This window comes from Camelus bactrianus, chromosome 20 (assembly GCF_048773025.1).
Source record: "Camelus bactrianus isolate YW-2024 breed Bactrian camel chromosome 20, ASM4877302v1, whole genome shotgun sequence".
NCBI classification, from domain to species: domain Eukaryota; kingdom Metazoa; phylum Chordata; class Mammalia; order Artiodactyla; family Camelidae; genus Camelus; species Camelus bactrianus.
In genome coordinates this window covers 23,986,597-24,010,473 of record NC_133558.1, presented here as the reverse complement: position 1 = coordinate 24,010,473, position 23,877 = coordinate 23,986,597, and the positions used below count along the sequence as shown (strand labels likewise).

Below are 23,877 nucleotides of genomic sequence, written 5' to 3'. Positions count from 1 at the left end.
AGTTGTAAGCACTACACACCCACCAGATTGGCTAAAATTAAAAACAAACAAAAACAAAAACAAAATCCCTGACCGTGCCAAGTGGTGGCAAAAATGTGACACTGGGAATTGGCACCACTGATGGTGGGAATGCAAAATGTACAGCCACCCGGGAAGACAGCTTGGCAGTTTCTGAGAGAGTTAATCATACGCTTACCGTGTGAGCCAGTGATCCAGCTGTAGGTATTTACCCTAGAGAAGTGAAAATATCCTCACACAAAAACCTGAACATGAATGTTTATGGTTCATAGCAGCATTACTCATAATTGCCCCAAACTGAAAATAATCCAAAGGTTCTTCAGCTGGTGAAGGGTAAACAAACTGTGGTATACCCACAAAGGGGACACTACTCGGCAGTGGAAGGGAACAAAGTACTGGCTCATGAACATCACGGATGAGTCTCAAACACACGAGGCTGAGTAAAAGCAGCCAGACTCCAAGTCTCCATACTGTACGATGCCATATACATGACATTCTAGAAAAGACAAAACTATAGGTCAGAGAACAGAGTAGTGGTCGCCTGGGGCCAGGGGACGAGGGGACAAGGTGACCACAAAGGGGCAGCGCAGGGAAACTTCTGAGGCGACAGAGCTTCTATGTTTTCACTGTGGTGGTGGTTACATAACTGTACCTTTTGCCAAAACTCACAGAACTATTCTATAAAGGGTGGATTTGACCATATGTAAACTCTCTCAATAAATCCTAACTCATTTAGTGCCACAGTAAGGCCACTTCCCATACGCCCCACTCAGACTAACCACCCCGGGAACTCTTGGGGAACAGGGCCAGGGCTCCTGAGTTCAAGAAATGGTCCTGCTCTGAGGGACCTGTGCATCACTGGTGAGCTTTAAAATGCTGATGTCACAGCTGGGGTTCTAATTTAATGGCCTTGGGGTGCGGCCTGGGCATTAAGTTTTTCAAAAGCTTCCCAGGTGACTCAAATGGCCTAGACACTGAGCTCCCTAAGAGCAGGGACTATGATTTATTCAACTTTGTATTCCCAGATACTCCATAAATGTGTGCCCTACAGCACATGGAGGCAGATGGCACAATATGAAACTGAAGGACTGTAATAATCACATGTGGCCACCACTGTTCTGAGTGCTGGACACAGAGTCACTCAGTTGACCCCTCCACCCCCAGTCCCCAGGGAGGTAGGACCATGACTAACCCCCTTGACAGGCGAGAAGACCCTGGCCCACAGTAATGAAGTCTCACTCAAGACTACATAGCCAGTAAGCAGAGCTGTGTGGTGGCCTGGATCCACTAATTGCTGAGAGATACTGCCCCCCAGTGCTGGCAAGGGGCAGACTTTGGAATCAGATGAGCTAGAATTTGAGTCTAGGCTCATTACTTAGAGGCTAGGTGACCACGGACAAGTTATTTAGCCTTGCTTGGTTTCACCTTCCTCATCTGTAAAACGCGGACACTTGAACTGATGCCAAAAGACTGTTACTGAATGAATGAGATGACGTGTGCTAAGTGCTCCCTGTGTGGTAAATACTCAATAGTGCTGGCAAGGATGAACGTGGGAAGAAATGAATGAATGAATGAGTGAATGCCATTCCCAGAGCGCCAGGGCCAACTCCTTGTGCCTGGCCTGCAGAAGGGAGATTTCCAAGGAGGGAAGGCAGGGAGAGGCAAGGTCTTCTGCTGAGTTGGGGTCCACTAGGCAGGCCTTCCAAAGGTGCCCCACCCTGGCATCTGTCAGCCTTCTCTCCTACCCCTGAGCTCCCCTTCCAGGGTTGGGGCATGTGGGCACCAGAGCCACCAGACTGTTAGGGGAGCTTCCAGCCTTTTAGAAGTAAGGACCTTCAGTAGTGAAAATTTGAAGCCCTTAGGGTCTTCACTGCCTGATGGAGCCGGACCCTGGGACAAATAGGGTCACTGGGTGAGTGAATCCAGGGTGAGGTGCAGCCAGGGAAGGTCAGGGACACCCCCAGGTGGCACAGACCCCTTTGAGCTCCCAGAAGAGCCTTGAGGACAGCACTCTCTCAGTGTTCATGGCTTTCTGGTTGGACCCTGAGTTCTGCCAGGTCTAGGCTCTGCTCCTCCCCCTGGTCACTGCACATTTCCACATCTTCACACTCATTTGTGGAATAAGGGACTCTATTCTGGCTGGGTGCTTCTAGGCTGCACTTCCTAGTGGCCACTGGAGCACACCACCTCGGCTCTGGCACTGATATCTAGTGACCCCATGTGGTGGCAGGTCAGGTCCCTGGGAAGGAGGGCAGGGCAGGTGAGTCTTCCTTTGGTCCTTCCTTTATTTTTCCCTTAACACGGGAAAGGTACTTTTGGTGTTGTGATTATAGAATACATCATATGGACAAAAAAATTCAAATACCACAGAAGCAGCTAAAAAAGAAAGAAAAACAGCTACATGTAAAGTGTGTTCTGTACCCCTCTAAGTGGTGCAGATCTAAAATATCTTCATCCAAGCAGGAACAAACATTCTACAGCCCAGTGGTTTGAAATGCTGCCCCTTCTACCCCATGTTATGTGACCACAGGCGAGGTCCTTAACCATCAACGCCTCAGTTTCCTCATCTGTAAGATGAGGATTTGGATATAGTGTCTACTTCTAATGTTATCAAGAATTAAATGCAATAATCTCCACCAAGGCCTAAATTCAGTGCTCGACACACAGTATTTAAAAATGTTAGCTCCTTCCACCTCCTAATTCCCCAAATCTGTGAATATGCTACCTCGCATGGCAAAATGGACTTTGCAGATGTGATTAAGGTCAAGGGCCTGGAGCTGGAGCCATTGCCCTGGATTATCCAAGGTGGGTCCAAGCTAACTCCATGGTCCTTTAAAGGGAAGATGTGACAATGAAAGGAAGGTCAGGGAGGAGCAATGTTACTTCCATTTGAAGATGAAAGAAGACCATGAACCAAGGAAATGGCCTCCAGACAGTGGGAAAAGACAGGGAAACAGATTCTCCCTAGAGCCTCCAGAAAGGAACACAACCCTACTGACATCTTCATTTTAGCCCAGTGTGACCTTTGAAGCTGTACAGGAAGAAATGTATGCTATTTTAAAAATACTACATTCGTGATACCTTTTTGTAGCAGCAACAGATAACTATACACAAATAAACAAATAAAAATCAACAGTATGTTCATCACCGAATACCCTATTATAAAATATAAATGTTCAAGTTCCTATTCACAATAAGAATGAGGTCCTTAGAAATAAACCTAAAAAAGACAAAAGAGAACAGAACAAAATATCATCAAAGGATATAAAACAAGACTGAAATAAATGAGAAGACATATCATGGACATAAATTAGAACACTTTATGTCATAAATATGTCACATCTGCCAAAAGTAATCTATAAAGTCAATGTAATTACGATACCAACAGGACTTTTTATGAAACTTTACATTTATCTTTAAATTCAAATGAAAGAGAAAATGGACAAGGATAGTCAAGAGAATGTTGATGAAAATAAACACTGGGAGTTGTGCCCTCTCAGATACCAAGGCTATTATAAAAGAATATTAGACAACAAATTCTTCTTATAGGGAAAATAAAAGACCAATGGAACAGAATGAAAATAAAACAATACATATAGAATATTTCCACTGATACAAAATTTAAAGAAAGGCAAAGCTAAAGAATATATTGTGTAAGGATACATATACATGTAGAAAAACGCAAAGAAAACCACAGGACCCATTACCATAAAAATTGAGAGGAAGGCGCGATGGGGATAAGATCTGGGGGTGGCATGCAGAAATGCTCTAAGATGTTGTTAATGTTCTGTGTTGTAAGACAGCTGATGGTTTATTATGTTGCTTTATCATATTATAATACTTAATTTTGTGTGTATGTCTCCCTTTTCTGTGTGTATGGCAAATTTCACAATAAAAATATTTTAATGACAGTAGAGAAAAAAAAAAGTTAGCTCCTTCTGTAGGTATTGCTCACTTAACACCTCACAGGCATCTTCCCAGGTCAGCACACTAAGATCTAAGCCTTTCCGTTGAACAGCCGCATGGCTCTCCACTGCGTGTGTGCAGCAGGTTGCCATGAGTTCCCTCTTGAGGGGCACCAGTTTATTTGCTGAGTATCCTTTGGATGGATGTTTCCAATTTGTAGGACTTGTGTCCAATTTGGGGGACTATTGTAAACAATGTGCATGAGTCTTGTCACACTGATCTGCCTCCTTGGGGTAAATTCTCAGAATTGTAACTGCCGGTCAAAAGGGTTAGAATGGTGGGGTGTGTGCAGTTAGAACGTCAGGGTGCCAATGCTTAGAATTTTGGCGTGTGCACGATAAAAATGTTAGGGTACAAGGGGCTCAGTCCTTGGACCCCTTCTTTTTCCTGTTTCACATGCACTTTAAACCCCACGTCTGGAAGACAGCTCCCACATTTACACCCCCAGCCCAGACCTGGTGCCTGAGCTCAGATACCTAACCACTGGCCACGACAGTGAGTGGGCACCTCAGCTCTAACCTGTCTATGACAGAGCCCCTGGCAGATTGCTGCTCCCCAGTCTGCTCCTTCCACAGTCTCTTCATCTCATTTAGTGGCAGTTCCATCCCCCATGTTCTCAGGTCAGAAGCCTTAGAGTCACCTTTCGATCCCTCCTTTTCTCCTGCCATGTTCACTGTGTAAGGGAGTCTCTTCCACTCTACCTTCAAAGTAAATCCAGAATCCAATCCCTCCCCACCACCTTCACTGCTCCAGCCCTGATACAAGCCACCTCCCCTCTCACTTGGATGGTTGTGACAGCCTCTAAACTGCTTCCACCCTCATCGCTTTTAGTCTATTTCAATAAGCACAAGAATAGGGTCTGCTAAAACAAATCAGACCCCCAGTGACTCCCCATCTCATTCAGCCTGCCTCCCCCAACCCCTGCCCTTAGTTTACTGATGATCTGATGTCTTCCCTTCTGACCTTGCTGCCCACTCTGCTCCAGCCGCACTGACCTCCTCACTGTCCTTTGCATGCACAGAGGCAAGCTCCCACCTCAGGACCTTTGTACTTGCTGTTCCCACCAACCTGGAATGCTCTTCAACTAGATAACTGTGTGTTTTCCTCCCTTCCTTCTTTCCTTGAGGTTGTTTTTCAAACACTGACTTCTTGGTGAAGTCTTCCTTGATTTTCTTTTAAAAACTGACACACACACACACGCACCCTTCTTTCCCCCTCTGCTCCCTTTCTTGCTTTTCTTTTGCTGGAGTGACCAACCATTCTGGTCTGCCTGGAACTGAGGGGTTTGATTTGTCACTCTATTAAAGCACTTATGACATCTGATATGCTCTACATTTTATGTACTTATTTTGTTGAATAAGAATATAAACTCCACCTTGGGGGGAATAGCTCAGTGGTAGAGTGTGTGCTTAGCATGCATGAGGTCCTGGGTTCAATTTCCAGTACCTCCATTAAAAAAAAAAAAAAAGACTATAAACTCCACAAAGGCAGAAATTTGTCTGTCTCCGTAATGGCTCTGTCCCCAGCACAGGACGTGCACTTGACTCACAGAAGGTGCTTAACAAATACCTGCTGAATGAAGGGATGAACTTACGGCCAGGCCAGCCTGGTCTCCCGACAGACTGTACCAACTAGGTTTTCTTAAGCTTTTTAAAATATCCTACAGAAAGGAGGTGGCCTCAAGTTGCGGGTGGGGGAACAAAGAGTGTGAGTCTGGAAAAGGGCAAAGATCTATGAATTGCCTGTTTCTTTTTCAAGGGCAGAGCCCAGCAGCAGCTGAGCCTGATGGAAGCAGGTTAGGGTGTCACAGCCCAGGCTGGGGCCCCTGCATGTGGCCTGCTGGTCACTGTCACCCCCTAGTGGTCTCCTATGAAAAAGCAGCTTCGTTCACCAGCCAAAGGGCCAGAGGTGCTCCTGCCCTACTCTCCTGCCCCCACCTTTTCCCTATTGTCTTTCCCCCTTTTCTTCACTCTTTCGCCTCCTTTTCTGCTTGGCCTATTGCTCTGCTACCTGATAAACAGAGCTTTGATCTTAGTGCACCAGGTTAAAACCTCACTCTGGCATCCACCAGCTATGTAACCTTGAGCCAATGACTAAACCTCTCGAAAACTCAGTGTCCTCATTTGGAAAATGGGGATTACAAGTTCTCAGGGTAAAACAAGATAGTCCCCGTAAAACATCTAGAACAGTGCATGCCCCAGTAAATGTTTGATATTTACTATTACTGTTATTACTCTTGTGCTTGGCACTTAGTAGTTTGCCTGCTTTCTGCTTCATCCAGGGAATCCAGGCTGCACATCAGACTCATGTGGGTATCCCTAAAACATACCTATGCCTCTCTATCCCAGAACAGTCAAATAAGAAATCTTTGGTGACAGACACAGACATTGTTTTTTTTTTTTAATTTTTAGCTTATTTTTGTATTTATCTTTTCATTGGTATTTTTTAAAGCTCCCCAGGTGATACAAATGTGCAGCCCAAGCTGAGAACCACGCTGGTGACCACCAGTCCTGGGTTACATGGGACTTTCTCAGTTCTAGCACTGAAAGTCCCATGTCCCAGGAAGCCCCTCAGCCCTGGGCAAACTAGGATACTTCATTACCCCTTCCCCAAAGGCATGGACCCAGGTTTTCTGACTCCCAAATCAGGACACATAGTGTGAGCACAGACAACTAGAAATCGATTATTTGAAAGCTCAGCTTGGGGTGGTGGGTCAGCTGCAGAGTCACCCCATGGCAAGAGCTGGGCTCTGAGGGGGACAGTGACCAGCTGTGGTTCAGTCAGATAGGTCCCCGTCGTTGGGCCCCCTGGGGCTCCAGCCACTGGCTGCCCGCTCCATGGCTTTCACCCAGCGGCCCCTTAGCTCCTCGGTTTCAGCCTTGAAGGTGTAGAGCTGGCCTGACTGTTGCAGCTGGAAGACCCTGGGGTCTGCCTGGGATCCTGTGGTCACCTGGTAGCCCAGCAGGGGGATGGAGGTGTGAGCCCACATGTCCTGGGAGGGGAGGAGAGAGCCATGGGCCACTGCCCTCCCATTTGGTGCCACTGCCTCAGACGGCTGATGGGAAGATACTAGCCACACACCTGCCTCTCACTCCCATACACCCATGAAGTAGGGTGGGCTGGCGGGAGGGCATCAGGGAAGAGAACTGTTCCTTGGAGTCTGGGCCCAGTTCTGAAAGCCACTAACCCTGTGACTCGAGGGAACCAGGTCCCCCCTGGGCCTCAGTTTCCTCATCTTGTATATGGGGCCAACAGTGTACAGCCTCATCCCACCCTCAACGCACCCAGGTACTGTGAGAGGGCCAAGGTCTGGAGGTGGTGGGTAGTGGCATTACCTGAGGGGCGGCATAGACATAGAGTACGAGGGGGTCGTCCCGGGGGATCACACACCAGCCCCGGGGCCCACTCTTGCCCCACTTGTCCCCGACGAGCTGCAGGAAGCTGCACATTAGGCTCTGCTCAGACCCTGCCACAGATCCTTTCTAAAACCAGAAAAAGGGACTGTCAGGGAACAGAGCACCCACTACGTGACAGATGTTGGGCTGGGGGCTCAAAAATCACTATTTCTAATCCTAATAGCAAGCCTGCAAGGAGGGGTTATTTGTTCCCGAGGTTCAGAAATATCCCATCATGGACTTCAAGTCACACAGCTGGCCAGTGGCAGAGCGGCGGTCAAACCCCAGCCAGCCTGAACTCAAGGCACATGCTAGGAGGGCTTATCACCTGTGAGTTGCCCCAGGGAGAAGAACTGGAGCTTGAGAAAGGGCAGACCATCCCCTCTTTCCAGGAGCAAGCTATGTGGACTAGTGGTCAGGGAGGACATGGACAGGGGCTGAACCTAGAAGAATGGGAAGGATTGGAAAGCGGGCAGATGTTGGTGCAAAGGAATCAACTTGAACCTGGGAGCTGAGTTCAGCTGGAATAGCGTGGGGTCTTCTCCCACCCCCAGGGACAATGGGATCAACCTGGCCTTTAATGAGTGAGGGGCACAGGGGCAGTGGTAACCAGTCCCTGGGTGAGGTAACATTGTATCTGCAGCACAAAGCTGAACACAGCTAGTGCCCTAGAAGCACCACTAGCAGCAGGAGCAGCCTGAGAGACTGTGGAGGTGGGGAGTGACTCAGCCCCAAGGGCAGCAGGAGAACATCTGTGGCAGAGATCAGAGCTGGCTCCTAATTCGCTGTGTGACCTTGGGAGAGTTGCTTCTCTGGGCCTGGGTCTCCATGGGATAGAACCAGCTGGTCCCTGAAGTCCATTCCAGTTAGAATGGAGTCTCCAGTCTGCCTCTTTCCAGCAGAGGGACCCTTACCTGGAGCCTCAGTTTCCCCATCTGTATAATGGAACATCAGCTCTCTTTCCCTCCTAGGGCTGTTGGGGCAGGGCACAGGGACATGAACAGGAACAGTCCAGAGAGGCTGTGCAATTATTGTATGGGGACAGAAAGGAGAGGTGGAGAGCCTAGATGAAAGCCTGGAGCCAAAAGTTGCTACCATTTAGTGACAGGCCCAGTTCTATCTTACTGAAGGAGTGGGGTCAGAGAGGATGTTTGTGGGCAGAGAGAGAAGGAGGGGGAGTGTGACCTCAGCAGGCTTATTCTCAGCACTGAGGACAGTGCCAGCATGTGGTGGGACCCCGCACACATTTGCTGGGCAGAGGAATGGCCCTCACCTCCAGGATGCCCCGTCTCTTGTCTTCCTTGTCCTCAGGGAGCACGTTTCCAGTGAGGAAGGTATAGCAGTCCAAGCAGACTCGGTTGGGCCTGTTGCTGTCGTATTTGAGCTCAGCCCGGTAGTCGGAGCACCTGGCACACACCACCTGTGGGAGGATGGGCAGGAGGGGTTTGAGGGCTGAAGTGAGGCAAAGAGTTTCCTGTTTGTGAGGTGGGGCGGGAGAGCAACCAGGGACCAGAGGAAGAAAAAGCAAGCTTCAGAAGAGGGACAGAGGCAGAGGCCCAGCTGCCTGGAGGCTGCAGTGCAGGGAGAGAGCTCAGATTCTGGGATAGAGATCTGGCCCCCACAGCAGGGGTTTCAGCTTCTCTTCCCTTTAGATCAACTCTGGGAGGGCAGCTATTGATCCCAGGGGCTTGCCCTGAGCACAGACCTCACGTCTGAGCACTTCTCTAAGTGCTGGCTCTCCCCTCTGCCACCTCACCTGAATCACAGCGACTCCACTAGGCGACCAGTGCTGGGGCTATTACCCTTACCTAACAGTGAGGGGGCAGTGACTTGCTGAGGGCCACAAAGCTCACTGGCAGCAACTGGCCCTCCCCAAATAGGACATGTCTTTAAAGTTCCACAGTTTAGCATTAAGATTCATGCAGATTTTACAGTCCACTCACTCCAAGAGTTGAGCGTGTTCTGATGCAAAAATGATGGGCTGGTTGTTTTTGACGGTGAGACCTGCCATGTGTAGTCTGTGGAGTGGGGCCCACTCGCCAGCCCACCATGGAGAAGCCCCCAAGAAGGCCGTTGTGGATCATATGGAGGTGACCAGGTGAGAGGCATGAGAAGACTCGGGGAGAAACACAGGTGCTGCAGGATGTGACTTCCAGGAAGACTGGGGTGTCACAGTGTGTCTGGGATGTGGGAATGGAAATGGGGGGCAGGAAATAGAGACGAGGAGGAAAAGTTACTCATTAGGGAGCTCGCCTGTGTGCCCAGCACAGCACATGGCCTGGGAGGGACCCGCAGGACAAGGCCTGGGCTTGCCCCACCTTCACTAGGATTCCCGTCTGGCGGGCGGCTTGGCAGAAACTGGGCACCCAACCACCGAAAGGATGACTCACAGAGTACAAAGGTTCGCACGGGCACGAGAAACCCCAGAATCAGGCCAAGGATGCCTCACACAGCCCCATACATGGGGCTTCAACAACCTTGGGAGTATTTTTTTTTAATGGAGATTTAAATTTTTAAAGTATTATTAGTGTGTATTTATTATCTCCTCTACCAACTTTTTATTTTGAAAAATTTAAAACTTGAAGTTGAAAGGATGATACAATGATACCCCCTGAAATTCACCAATTGTGAACATTTTTGCCACATTTGATTTCCTTATGTGTGTATGTATACATGTGTGTTATTTTTCTGAACCAAAGTATAAATTACAGTCATCATGACACTTCACCCTTAAATATGTAGCTGGTGTCTCCAAAAAAACAAAGGCATTCTTCTGCATATCCGCAATGTCATGACCACACCGGGGAAATTTAACACAATACAATATTATTCTCTATATATACCTCATAATCAAATTTGCCCCAATGAGCCCAATAATGATTTCTGTTTTTCCCGTGCAGGACCTGATCAAGGGTCATACATTTCATTTAGTTCTCAAAATATTTCATTTCTTTCCTGTACCTAGGAGGCAGTATGAGGGTGTTGTTATATTGTTCTTTGTATTTCTTAACTATTTAAAATAATTTTTTAGGAACTACTTACAAAGTTGCAAGTGTGAATCAACTCAACTCTTATTTACAGATGTGACTCACCAAAAATGGTAGCTAATCCCCGGATCCTTTCTATTTGGCTCTGGGATGGAACTTACATCTGAACATAGGTGTGTCCCAGGCCTAGAAATTTACTTTGTGTCCTGATTACAGTATAACATACTCTGGGGACACCTCCCTGACTAGTCCCAACCTGCCTAGCTGGTCTCCTACTGTCCCAAGATCATTAAAGACTGAGGTCATAAAGGGCTTCTCTGTTTGCAGAGTAAATGGAGGGGTCAACAGAGAACAGCTCAAATACAGCAGGTGCTTTAAAAGCAAAGCAAGGTCTGCCTCTGATAACTGGGCCTGAACTGATTAAGAGGGAGGCATGGGCGTGGTTTCTTCCTCAGTCAGCTGGTAGCTCTTCCTCCGAGTGAGGCTGCCTGAGCAACTGAGGAGGGGGAAGGAAAGAAAGACAAGGAGAGGGAAGGGGGTGAACCTTCTCTTGTTGATTCCTCACTACCATCCTGGAGGTACGTATTAATAATCCCTATCGTATAGCTGAGGAAATGGAGGCTTGAACATGGAGGAGAGAGGTAGCAGCAGAACTGACCAGATGCTGGAGTGCTGAGGGCTTGCCAAGAAGAGGGGACCATCAGCTGAGGTCAGTCAAGAAGAGAGGATGGCAGGAAAAAAAAAAAAAAAAAGAAGAGAGAACAGCAAGGGGAGGGCTTGTAACAGGCATGGGGCTGATGAGGTGGTGGGTGCAAGGCTGGAGAAGGGCTGATGGGTTTGGATGCCCCCATCCTGGAACTGGAGATCATTTCCTGGTCCTGGGCCCTGGGGGTTTTGGGACGCAGACCAATTAGTAGGGTCGGCTTTGGCGAGTGTCTTGAGCGAGTCGCTTAACCTGTGTGAGCCTCCTGTTCCACCTGCGCGGGCTAAGAGCAGGCTTGCTTCCCAGGTAGGCACTTGTGAGGTCCAAACAAGGGAACTCATGTGTCCTGCCCAGAGTTAGCGCCCATAGGTCAAGTGGGCAGAGATGGCAGGGAGCGGGAGGCGGAGGCCGAGGTGGGGCGGGGTGCAGTGCGGCTTGAGTACTCACATAGCCGCAGGCCCGGCAGTGGTGGCGACGGCGCTTCAGGGCGTTGAAGGGCTCTCGGCAGCGCATGCACATGGTCACCATCTTGTCCCGGACCCACTGTGGCGCCCGGAGGCCTAGCTCCTCGGACTGCAGCTGTGGGGCAGCAGGGCGGGCACTTCACGTCCCTCTTCGGCTCGCTCCCTGAGGCCCTGAGCCCTCTACCCACCTGCTTGAGGCAGGGATTATGTGTGCTGTGATTCCCAGTAGCTCCCACATGAAGTGGACTGAACTGATAAAGACCATATGTTACGTCAGTTACTATTTTTCCTATTCCACAAGTGAGGAAATTAAAGCCCAGTGAGGTCAAGGGACTTAGCAAGAACACCCAGCAACCCACACCTCAGATCTCAAATCAAGTCATAGGCACTACACCGCTAACACCCCACCTTCCTTCCGCCTTCCCTTAGTCTCACATTTTTCAGGCACTTTCAAAACCCAAACCTGCGCGCGCACCCCCCCCCCCCAGCCAGAATTACACATATAGAGTAAAATCTTTCCTAGGCATATAGCACAAAGAGTCTCCCAAAGAAATTTTTTGCTAACGTGGGACCTCTGGCACTGAGTTTCTGAGTACAGCAATGTTAGGATGTGTGGGCTTCCTCTGGTGGGTAACGCTGGCCAGCCCTCAAAGCTGGCCTGGATAGAACAAAGAGAGGGAATCATTTCCTGTGTGAGGCTGGTGGTTCCGGAAAGGATGCAGAGCCTTCAACTACCTCCTGCTCCTGAGGGTCTCCCTCAGGGCTCTGGACTGCAGCCTTGAAGGTTTCATTCCGCTTCTCGATTTGGTCAATGGCTGCTTGGAAGGCCTGAGGGGTTGGGCACAGGGAAGTGGTTATGGGGGCGGCGAGGAGGGCTTGTTCATCTGTCCAACTACCCACACATTCAACAAATACTGCTGTAAACTTACTGAGTGCTGGACACTGGATTCTAAGCGCACGTTGGTTTTAGGGAGGAAAAACTATTAGCCCCAGATTACAGAAGTGAAAACTAAGGCTCAGAGATGTTAAATGACTTACCCCCGGCTACCCAGCTAGGCAGTGAGACAGCAAGATTTAAACCCTGGTCTAACTCTAAACTACCATAGAGCAACGCTGAGGGAAAGTAGGAAGCGCCTGGGCAGAGGACGGCACGTGCACGCACGGCACGTGCACGCACGGCACGTGCACGCACGGCACGTGCACGCACGGCACGTGCACGCACGGCACGTGCACGCACGGCACGTGCACGCACGGCACGTGCACGCACGGCACGTGCACGCACGGCACGTGCACGCACGGCACGTGCACGCACGGCACGTGCACGCACGGCACGTGCACGCACGGCACGTGCACGCACGGCACGTGCACGCACGGCACGTGCACGCACGGCACGTGCACGCACGGCACGTGCACGCACGGCACGTGCACGCACGGCACGTGCACGCACGGCACGTGCACGCACGGCACGTGCACGCACGGCACGTGCACGCACGGCACGTGCACGCACGGCACGTGCACGCACGGCACGTGCACGCACGGCACGTGCACGCACGGCACGTGCACGCACGGCACGTGCACGCACGGCACGTGCACGCACGGCACGTGCACGCACGGCACGTGCACGCACGGCACGTGCACGCACGGCACGTGCACGCACGGCACGTGCACGCACGGCACGTGCACGCACGGCACGTGCACGCACGGCACCCCTCCCCCGCAGCCGGGGTAGGGAAATCGGAATCATAGGGGCCCTGGAGCGTTTTGTTACCTGCATCCAGGCGATCATTTCCTCCTGGGACCTGCTCGGGAAGTGAACACAAGTGTTAGCCGGGCAGCGCCTCCTTGTTTTCCTGCCCCGCCCGGCCCCCAGCCCGCGCCTGCCTACCGGGCCTGCAGCTCCAGGGTGCGCTGCTTCCCGGACACCAGGAAGGAGTGGGGGAACTCGGCATCAGTCAGCTCCCGCACCTGCTCGGGAATGGGAGGAACAGACGCTCAGACTTGCTATACCCCACCCGCCCCGTAGGCACTGTCAGTGAGGGAAGTGGAGTGTGACCCAGGAACCATTCAATTTTGAGAAACAGGGAAAGGGAGCTTTTTCAGCGCATCCTAATCCTGTCAGGCCAAGTAAATACACCTGCATCCTAGCCTCGTTCTATAGAGCAAGTGGGACTTAGGGCTCCTGGAAGTTCAGCAGTAGCAAGTTGGCCCAGTGGAAAGTAGGGATGATGGGTCCTTACAAAGGAATCACCAAAGATGAAAACTGGGTTATAAATTGGATTTGGGGAATACAGCTTTTTCAAGAGTAGATGTAGGGCCTGGAATAAGACCTTCCCCATACAGTGAATGAAGGAATCAATCACCCAATTCGTAGATCCAACAGAGCCCCCACTTCCTGTCTTTCACCGTCTTGTCCCAGAACTCCACACGTCCTGAGGCTGTTTTGGAAGCCGCCAGTCACACAACTTCTACTGTTTGTCTGCCACTGAGCACTCCACACATGTTCTCACTTAATCCGCACAACTGGGGACCCCACTGATCACTAATTCTAATGCTTAATGGCCATGATGTGCCCCTGAGGGCAGTGCCTGTCACCAGCTACAGTCCCCTGGGACAGCTACATCTGGTCAGGTCTCTGTGTTATCTACCAGTTGACAAAAAGTATAGGGGAAAGTGGGACATGCTGACAACAGTGGTGTGGTCAGCAAAGTCCAGACTGTGAGAAACTAAACCAGAGAAATGATCTGATTTCTTCAACTAATAAATGAGACATCTGAAATTGACACATTGTAACTGACCATACTTCAATTAAAATAAATAAATAGGTAAGAAAAAAAGGAGAGGAAAGTGTTGATAAAAAGGGATATAAGAAGCATATCACAAATGATTCAAACATCAGCTGTGAGAAGACAATTATGAGACAGTCAAGGAAAACCAAAGGCTCTTAATGTTATTAAATAATTATTATTAATTTGTTAGCTGCAATAATGGAACTGTTAGCATCTTTTTGAGCAAAAAGAGAGTTCTTATCTCTTAAATACTTAAGTATTTATAGGTGAAATGATGACGTGTCTGGAACTTGCTCTTATATAATCCATTGGAAAAGGGGATTAAGAGGGGGAATGCTAAGGAAACAAGACCAATTTTGAGTTAATTGTTGCAGTCAGGTGATGAGTATATGAGGGTTCATCTTTTTTTTTTTTTTTTTGGCTTAAAAGTGTCCATAATAAAAAGTTAAAGAAAATCTTCACAGCAATCTTGGGAGGCATCCTTATTTAGGAGATGAGAAAATGGAGATCAGAGAGGGCAAGGGACCTGCCTAGGTCACACAGCACCTAAACGGCAGAATGAGGATTCAAACTCAGGTTTTTGGCCCCCAAGGGTAAGATGGAAGTCCATCTATTTCCTCTCTGCTGCCAGAGTCCAGTAAGCATAGACCTCTCCCAGGCAGTGTGAAGAGAAAGTCACAAAGAGATGCTAAGACACAGACCTAGACACTTGGGCCCTTCTGCTGTTCTCTGCCCCGTGGTGACCAGGCCTTGGCACATTTTCAGGCACCCCAGAAAGAATGACTGGGCACATGCTTGTATTAGGGCTAGTCTACACTTTGGGCCCACAGAACCAGTCCATTCCTTTTAGAAGGGGCCTGATGTGCTTTGTACTCGATATCCTTGACAAGGGGGAGGCTCTGAGGGTTTGTAAATGGAGAAGCTCATGTGGAGAGAGGTGTTTGGAAAGTCACTCCAGCAGCTGTATGTAAGGGTAAAAGGGCTGAGTCTGGGGGAAGTGGGAAAAACCAGCAGCCAGGAAGTGATACCGTGAATGGTCCAGGCCTGCCCAGGGCCTGCCTGCACCTGGAGAGAAAAGAGGTTCTTACCTAGGGGACAATATCAGGAAATCTGGCAAGACTCCAGGACTGATTGGGTGAGGAGAGGGGAGAAGGAAAAGAAGGGAGAAATCTAAGGTTTGGAGTCCACAGCTAGGAAGACATATGATTCTTTTAACAGAAAAAAGGGAACTGGGGGGGCCCCTGACCTGAGGGTCCAGGACCACCTCTGCAAGGGGGCAGGATGAAGATTTCTAGAGGACAGTTCCCCGAGGTCTGCTGTACCCAGGCTCAACCACCAGACTCCCTAGGTCTGGGCCAGTTCAGGCCCCTGCTAGCCCATACAGTGCCTTTGTGCTAATTAGAAAAAGACACCCCTTCTTTAACACTTTACTGACATCTGTTGGCTAACTGGCATAATATTCAGCTTTTGTTGAACTAGATGCTTGACTGCCACCTGCCGGACGAGAACTGTAAATATACAATCTGTGCTGTCTGCTGGGGATGAGGCATGCTCGTGCAGTGCACAACCCACACAGTTGTCCATGGAGATGCTGGGTGTGTATGTGCCCACACCCCATCCTTCTTCCCTGGCTGGCCCTGTGTAGGCACAACGACAGAACCCAGCCAGATCTTGGGAGCAAATCAGCAGCTGAGGACTAGGCCTCTCTGACATTCAGGAAGGAGGAGGCTGGGAGTCATGGGCCAGCGGGAACCATCATGGTGGTTAAAGGACAGACCTACCCCCAAACCTCAAACTCAGAAAATAGTTCCTACACGAACACGGGTGGGTGGACACCTCTGCACCAGGCAGGCCTGTGCCATCCAAGAGAGGGTGCTGTGTGGCCACTGGAGCACCAGACACACCCTGCAGGGACTGAGTTCACTGGGACTGGCGGACGCCAGGAACCTGGCACACTGGGCTCCTGAGCCCTCGACACACACCCTAAGCATCTGACACTCTCAGGCCCGTCTCTGCATACTTTCTCTTTCTGGCTCTGATTTGGTCTCTATATTTCTTGGCTTTTCTGTCAATCTCTGCCTTTCTTTTTTTATGCCTGGGTCTCTGCCAGTCCTAAGACAGGGCTGCCTGTCTCCATTTCTCTGTTTGTAACTCTCTATAACCTGAATTTCTTAGTCTCTCTCACCAAAGTTCCCAGACATACAAACTGCATACATCCTTGCCTCTGGGACATTCTGGACACTTCAGGAAGAAAAGCTGGGTGCCGCAGTGTGTGGGGCTGAATTCCTAAAAGAACTCAGTCAGCTGAGGTATGGGGGATGGGCTGTGAACCCCCAGAAAGTGCCCATGTGCCTCCATCGGCCCTTATCACCCTCAGGCTGTACCCCATCCCCAGGCCCTTGATTCAGCCCCAAGTACCAGGCAAGTCCAGTCAGGAGTAGGGGTAAGGCCCACCTGCTGGGGGCTCTCAGGGGCCCAGGGAGGGATTGTCCTGGCTCAAGTCCTGCCTGAAGCTCCCTCCTGGGGCAGATCCTGGGAGGTGCGTAGGGAGAGGTGGAGGTGGAGGCAATAGGGATAGGGAAGGGGGATATGGAAAGGCACCAAGATAGTCCAGATCTGACCTTTGCTTGTTCCAGCCCCAGACACTGGGATTCAGGAGCCATCAGAGAGAGGTGGTCAAGAAGGTTCCCCTACTATTTCCTCCACTGTGCCTGCAATTCTGCTCTATGCTTTACCCCTCTGGGTTGAAGCATTAGTAGGAGACAGTTTAGTATGGGGATTAGGTATAGAGGCTCTGGACTCTGTTATACCTGAGTTTGATCATGCAAACCAGGATTTGCTGTGTGACCCCCAAGCAAGTTACTTAACCTCTCGGAGCCTTGCTTTTTTTAACTTTTAAGAAAGACTTTTTTTAGATCAGTTTTAGGTTCACAGCAAAAATGAGAGGAAGGTGCAGAGATTTTCCCTGTGCCCACACATGCACAGCCTCCCCCATTAATAACATTTCCCCACCAGAGTGGTACATTTGTTAGAATCAATGAACCTGCGTTGACACATCATTATTATCAAAGGTTCACAGTTTAGATTAGGGTTCACTCTTGGTGTTGTACATTCTGTGGGTTTGGATAAATGTATAATGACTGGTATCTACCATTTTAGTACCATACAAAATAGCTTCCCTGCACTTAAAGTCCTCTGTGGTCTGCCTTTTCACCCCACCAACCCCTCATAACCACTGATCCTCTGTATCCATTGTTTTTTTCAGAATGTCGTATCATTGGAATCATACAGTATATACATGTAGTATGTATGTATGTATGTACGCTTTTCAGATGGGCTCCTTTCACTTAGTAATATGCATTTAAGTTTCCTCCATGTCTTTTCATGGCTTAACAGTTCATTTCTTTTCATCACTGAATAATATTCCATTGTCTGGATGTATCATTTTATTTCCATTTTTTAAAAAATGGGATTAATTACAGATATACCCAAACACAGGCAAACTGTACACAGTTATTCAGTGCAGTTCTCATTTGCAGACACTGACAACTGAGAGCAATTGAAATGCCCATCAGTAGAGGATTGGCTGAACGAATTATGATACATCTACACACAAGGATACTATGCAGCTATGCAAAAGGATGAGGAAATGACTAAGATACTGACATGCAACCGTCTCCAGAATTAGTAGTTAGTTTAAAAAGTCAAGTGCAGAATAGTGCATATGAAAAATACTCTCATTGTTTATGTGAAACAAAAGTAAGGAAGCCATACTGAATATATTGCTAGTTTGTGTATACAAAGACTGCCTTTGGAAGGCCTCACAAAAAGTGAAGGCTGCCTATAGGAAGGGAATCTAGGGAATGGAGTGGGGAGGAGAATTTTTATTGCATTTATTTTTGACATAGTTTAATTTTGGAATGTGTATTATCTATATTTTTTAGGTTATACGATTATTTTTAAAAGACTTCTAAAAGCCAAAAAACCCCCACAAAAAACTAGGGGTTTAGTAACTGCTCCTACATCACAGGGCTGTTATGAGGATCTGATGGGGTAATGCAGAGCCCAATCCACGGTGACCACCCAGTCCATGGGCACTGTTGTGAATGCTGTCCTCAGTCATTTGGGACCATCTCTGGATGAGGAAACAACTAAGCCACCCGCTGAGCTGACAGTGTATATTCTTCCTACTCAAAGTGTGGCCTGGGGAGCTGCGGTATCAGCATCACCCAGGAGCTGGTTAGAAAAGCAAAATCTCAGGGCCCACTCCAGACCTACTGTATCAGAACCTACATTTTTATAAGACTCCCAGGGGATTCACGCATGTACTACAGTTTTCCAAGCACTGGTGTAGAAGGCAGGGAAAGCAGATGGAGGCTGAGAGACGGGAAGGGCCTGGACAGGGAAGGCTGGGAGCCCAGCTGGGAGACCTCTAACCCCACACTTTTCCACCTTCACATTGGCCCCAGACCTGCCACACCTGTGTTCCTGGACTGAGACCCAGACTGGCCCCTCCTGCTACTCCCCGTACTTGATCCCACCCTGGGTGTGATGGGGTGCTGAGAGTGGTTGGGGCGCCTCTCACCTTCATCCCGGCCACGTCAATGCGGGTCCTGACCTGGAAGTGGGCGCCCACCTGAATGACCCTGGGCACACAGTACAGCAGCATGTTGTTGAACTGCAGGAGACACAAGCAGGAGTATGTGTGCAGTGGCAGGGCAGGAAGGACAGTCAGGCGGAGCTTCCCTGACAGTAGGCTGAGCCCCCGGATCTCCCTCCCACTCGCCACACTCTGGGCTAGTTCTTGGGACATCACAACTGTGATGAGGAAGGGGTTGTCTAGCCCCCAACCCACCTAAGATAGTCACTGAACGATGCCCTACCTGTGAGCATCAAGGGACCACAGCAGACCTCAGAAACCTATTAGGCCTTTCTCATAGGGGCTGAGGGTGGCAAGGGTTGACGAGAGGTTATAGCTCCCCTCCCTAAAATCCAGGCAGAACCAGTTTCCAGATCTCCAGGAGACCCTGGCAATCCTTGCTTCTTCAGTGCAAACCTGGGCAGCTCTTCCTAGTAGCCAACCTAATTCCTTCCTGCTTTGCGCTCTCTAGAGCACAGATTAATACCACAGGCTTTGGAGCCAAAGAGACTGGGTTCAAATTCGGACTCTGTTGCTTTCTAGGGCACGTCTGAGACCCCCTCAGTTGGAAATCCCTGAGGCCTGGAGGCAGCATGTGACCAGTCCCAAATCACCCAAGTGCCAAAGCACAGAAGGACAGAGAAGCAGGCTCTTCTCTGTTCAACCTACAGTGCCAGGCAGATGCCAGGCAGGCAGGACCTGGGGCAGAGTGGCCCATGGACTTCCCTCCCCAGTGTGGGGCAGGCCCCCAGTTTCCTCCTACCAAGAAAAGGTAGCGCTCCATGGGGCCGCTGCGACGGAAGGAGATCTTGAGGACGGGGCCCTCTCGGAGCAGGGTGTTGGAGGGGTCTACTATGTCGTCCTCCAGGCCCAGGCGCTGGTACACTTCCCATAGTTCCTGCAGCCGCTCCTGTGGACAGGAGGTGCACCCTCAGCCAATGTCGGGCAGGGCCTACCTGCTTCTGGAAGGTTTGCTTTGAGTGGACAGGGACAGTGTGTGAGGAGGGCAGCAGTGGGCCAGGTGTCATGTGTCAGGATCAGGAGATGAGTGGATACACAGACCTTTATGGGCTGGGGGAGGCTGAGAGCTGCAGGGAGGAGGTGACAGGCCTCCTGGGGATGCCTGCTGCTCCTACCCCAAAGGCTGGGATGCTCACCATCTCAGTGATGGCTGTGTTGGAATGCTGAGCAGCTGAGAAGATCATGTCGAGTGCTTCTGAAATGAAGGTGGGGCCAGAGTTACCCCTGAAAATGAGGGACTGGTGGCTGAGGCAGGAGGTCTTTGAGGGTTAACCAAGTGGCCTCAGGGCCTGCTGTGAGCACCCTCAGGAGCAGCCCTGCCCTTGTAGCCTGGCACATGGGGTATCTGGATGATGGAGGCCATTTCCTACCCAGAGCAGAGAGACTAGAAGCCACTGAAAGACAGGGCTTAGGTGGTTGGCTTCTGTGACTTTGATTTCTCCCCAGATCCAGAGGGTGCAGGCATGGCTTTAAATCCCAACTCTACTCCTTTCTGGCTGTGTGACCTTGAGCAAGTCACTTAACCTCTCTGGGACTTAGTGTCTGTTTAAAAAATGGCTAATGCTATAGACAATGTCTATGAAACACCAATGATCAGTGTTGATGGCTGATGGTCATCATAACCATATTTGCAGGTGTTCCATAGATTATAAGAGTGGCTTGGGCCTCCCCAGCCCCTTGGGTTCCCCAGGGGTGTCCTCACTCTGCGCATCGGCCAGGTCTGGGGCCTGGGCTGGCAGCTTCTGGACGTATTCCTTGAGCAGAAGCTCATAGCGTGGGATTCTCTGCACAGGTTCCAGCATATGGTGCTGCAAGGTCAGGCTGCCTGAGGCCTCGCTGTTCTTGGGGAGGTAGAGGGAAAGGAGAGTGTGGGGATGAGAAGAGGGGAGGGGTAGGTCAGGCTGCCCTTGAGGGTCAGGGGAGTGGGCAAGGCAGGTGCTAAGGCCTGAGGAAGCAGCTGTGCTGGGGAGGTGCCCAAAATCGCCCAGGGAAATGGAGCCACTGCAGGCTAGGGGTGACAGTGCAGGCTCCACCCCATCCCCGCCCCGACCTCACCTGAATGCGGGTGAGAACGTCCTGGAAGGGTAGAGACTTGTCAGTCCAGGTGGCCAGCAGCTCAATGGCTCGCTCGAAGTTCTTGACATACTCACTGTACATTTTCAGGAAGGGGGCCAGCTTCTGGATCACATCGCCAATGCGGGGGGTGGTTGTCCTGCAGGAGGGGCCCAGGTATTGCCTTCAGCCTGGGGTCCTCTTCTCTTGACTCCAGGCAGGGTCAGGTTAGTCTAGGCCCCCTGAACCCCTGCAAAACAGCCTTTCTGCAGCACTTCTGGGAGCAGGTATAGGGGGCATGTCATTCTCACACACATGTATGGTTCACCCCCCTTAGACTGTGAGCCCCCTGAGGGAAGGTGCTGCTCTCTCCCATGGACTGGATTCCCCCAAAGGCCCAGCATAGTGTTGGGCCCACAACCAGTGTTCAATGACCACCTGGTGCTTGTTCATGCAGCAATAACAAGGGCCACATGCCAAGCATTACCCAGGACATGCTGCATATCTCATCTCATTGCATTCTCAAAACCCTGCATGGCGGTGGAGGGACAGTCACTGGCCCATCTGAGAGAGGAGGCAATCCAGGCTCAGAGGGGTAAGGAAGGGTCACTTAACCCAGGGACTGTTACAGCAGAGTGGTAAGGATCCACAATCTGGAGTGGACCTGCCTGAGTTTGAGTCCCAGTTGCACCACTCTTGCTGTGTGTTCTTGGGCCAATCACCTAGCCTCTCTGTTCTTCAATTTTCCTATCTGAAAAAATGTGCACGAGGGTAGGCAACCTCACAGGGTTGTCTTTTTTTTTTTTTTAATTTTTATTCCCCCCAGATTCTAAGGAATCATAAAGTAAACACATAATAATGAATCCCTATATATCTATCACTGGATTTAACAACTACTAGCATTCTTCTTTGCTGAAGAATTTTAAGGGGCATTCCAGACCTAATGGCATTTCTTTGGCAAGATACTAATTTCACTACTAACTACTTTAGTGCTCATCTCTGAAAATAGAGAGGGTTTCTTTCATAACCACGATGCCACCATCACACAGTGGGCTGATCTGAAGATGAAGTGAGTTAATAGGTGTAAATCCCAAGGCAGGGCATGTAGGAAGCCCTGCTAGCACTGGCTATTTGCACTGCCTCATAAGTTACTCAGCCTAGTGAGGACCTGATCCATCCCCTTCCCAGGATGGATGAAAACACACACACACACACACACACACACACACACACACACACACACACACACACACACACACACGGCCTGCTGTGGCTCAATCATCCAAGCCCCTCACTGTGCAGACAGACCAAGCACAGAGGAAGAATGAGACTGCTGTGGCCACATAGCAGCAAGAGGAGAGGCCTAACAGACCAAACCCAGTGCCACTGGGGCTGCACCCTGACCTAGCCAGGTCACGCTGCCAAATCTCACCAGTCATCCAGCCGCTGCTGCAGCTCTGGGAGGAAGAACTGTGCATGGAACTGGTAGATGGAGGAGATGTTGGAGAAAATGAGTCTGACCACATCCTCAGGGAAGGCCTTGCTGCTGCGGGCCTCCTTCAGCAGCTCCTGGAAGAACACCTGCAGCCACTGATGGGTCACTGGGCCTGTGGCAGAGAGGGAACCCCCCAAACACCTGCCCGGGGGGGGCGAGCACAGTTCCAGGGGTCTTTGGGGTCCCTCCCCAGATTGCTGAATGCTTCTACTTCCTTAATCTCCCATCACCCTTGCAACAACCTCAGGAAGAGATAGGCAGGGAAGACTGTATTCTGGCCACTTTACATATGGGCAAACTAAAGCCTAGAGATGCGGGGACTTGGCCAAAGGCTGGCAGGCTGATGAATGTCAGAAATGGGCCCATCTTGTGTCTGTCAAGGTCTTAGACTTCTCCAGACTCAGGAACCCACTGCTGATGTTCAATGATTTAGCCCTCTTATCTTGGCGCTCCTTGAGAAAGTGTGAAGGGCTAATAATGGTGAGGATGGCAGGCGCTGGGATGATAGATGAGGATGCTGTGTATGTATTCTGCTACCTGGGCAGCCAGCCCAGGTACCAAGGGTGGAATCAGGAGTGGTGCTAATGAGCTAAATCCCGATTTCTGCCCCAACTCCAGCCACTGGGTTAAAGGACTAAGGCTTCCTAGAGTCAAACCCCAGGTCCTAACTCTCAGTTCCTGTGAGCTGAGTCAGAAGGGAGAGCAGGGGTGGAGTGAGGAGATCCAGGTGCTGGGACTCAGGAGGGGGCATCCTGGCCACTAGCCTGGTCTAGCAGGTGGAGGCGTGCCACATAGGCCTGCTCTGTCTCCAGTAGCTCCTGGACGATCCTCTTCTCCTCAGGCTCCTGCAGGGGAGTTGAGGGGAGAAGGAGAAGGAGAGCTTTGGTCTCCTCTGATGGGAGCAGTCTCCAAAAATGCCCCAGTGAAACACACCACACGGGATTCACACCCTCCTGCAGTGCATCTGGGCTGGTGCGGCGACTAGCTGAGAGAGAACAGAGCAGAGTGAGGCTGTGCCGGTTCCAGGCCAAAGCCTTAGGAGGCCTGGAAGCTTCTGCTTGTGCTCTCTTGGGAGCATTAACTACCACATCCAGAGGTTAGCTGCCCTGACGAGAGGCCACATGGAGAGGAGAGGCCTTGGGACTACACGGAGAGAGAGGGGCACGGCTGTGCCAGCATCCCAGCTCAGCCCGGCTTTTTGGCTGTCTCTGCCCAGGCACCAGGCTTGAGAGATGAGCTATCTTGGGCATTCCCATCCTAGGCAACATCTGACTGACCCTGTTATGGACTGAATTATGTCCCCAAATTAATCTGTTGAAGCCCTAACCTTCAATGTGATTCTACTTAGAGA

General features: G+C 50.3%; 1 protein-coding gene across 16 annotated transcripts in view; it reads right to left on the bottom strand.

The window, feature by feature from the left end:
- The window catches only part of FGD2 (FYVE, RhoGEF and PH domain containing 2), a 107,970-nt gene that overhangs the window by 67,738 nt on the left and 16,355 nt on the right, over positions 1-23,877 (bottom strand). For 5 of the 16 annotated variants that reach the window (XR_012501112.1, XR_012501113.1, XR_012501114.1 and 2 more), the window contains exons 4-16: positions 23,291-23,371; positions 22,464-22,612; positions 21,035-21,191; positions 20,682-20,820; positions 20,116-20,174; positions 19,722-19,868; positions 18,905-18,997; positions 13,419-13,498; positions 13,302-13,332; positions 12,269-12,361; positions 11,517-11,648; positions 8,653-8,799; positions 7,320-7,466 (exon numbers count right to left, since the gene is read on the bottom strand). Coding sequence is in view for 7 of the 16 variants with exons in the window: in XM_074348589.1 (XP_074204690.1) it covers positions 7,320-7,466; positions 8,653-8,799; positions 11,517-11,648; positions 12,269-12,361; positions 13,302-13,332; positions 13,419-13,498; positions 18,905-18,997; positions 19,722-19,868; positions 20,116-20,174; positions 20,682-20,820; positions 21,035-21,191; positions 22,464-22,612; positions 23,291-23,371 (1,455 nt within the window). In the remaining 9 variants the exon portion in view is untranslated. Of the gene's footprint in view, positions 1-6,369; positions 6,977-7,319; positions 7,467-8,652; positions 8,800-11,516; positions 11,785-12,268; positions 12,362-13,301; positions 13,333-13,418; positions 13,499-18,904; positions 18,998-19,721; positions 19,869-20,115; positions 20,175-20,681; positions 20,821-21,034; positions 21,192-22,463; positions 22,613-23,290; positions 23,372-23,877 lie in introns of those variants that run through there. The other 11 variants (XM_074348584.1, XM_074348583.1, XM_074348586.1 and 8 more) reach the window with 9 other exon arrangements.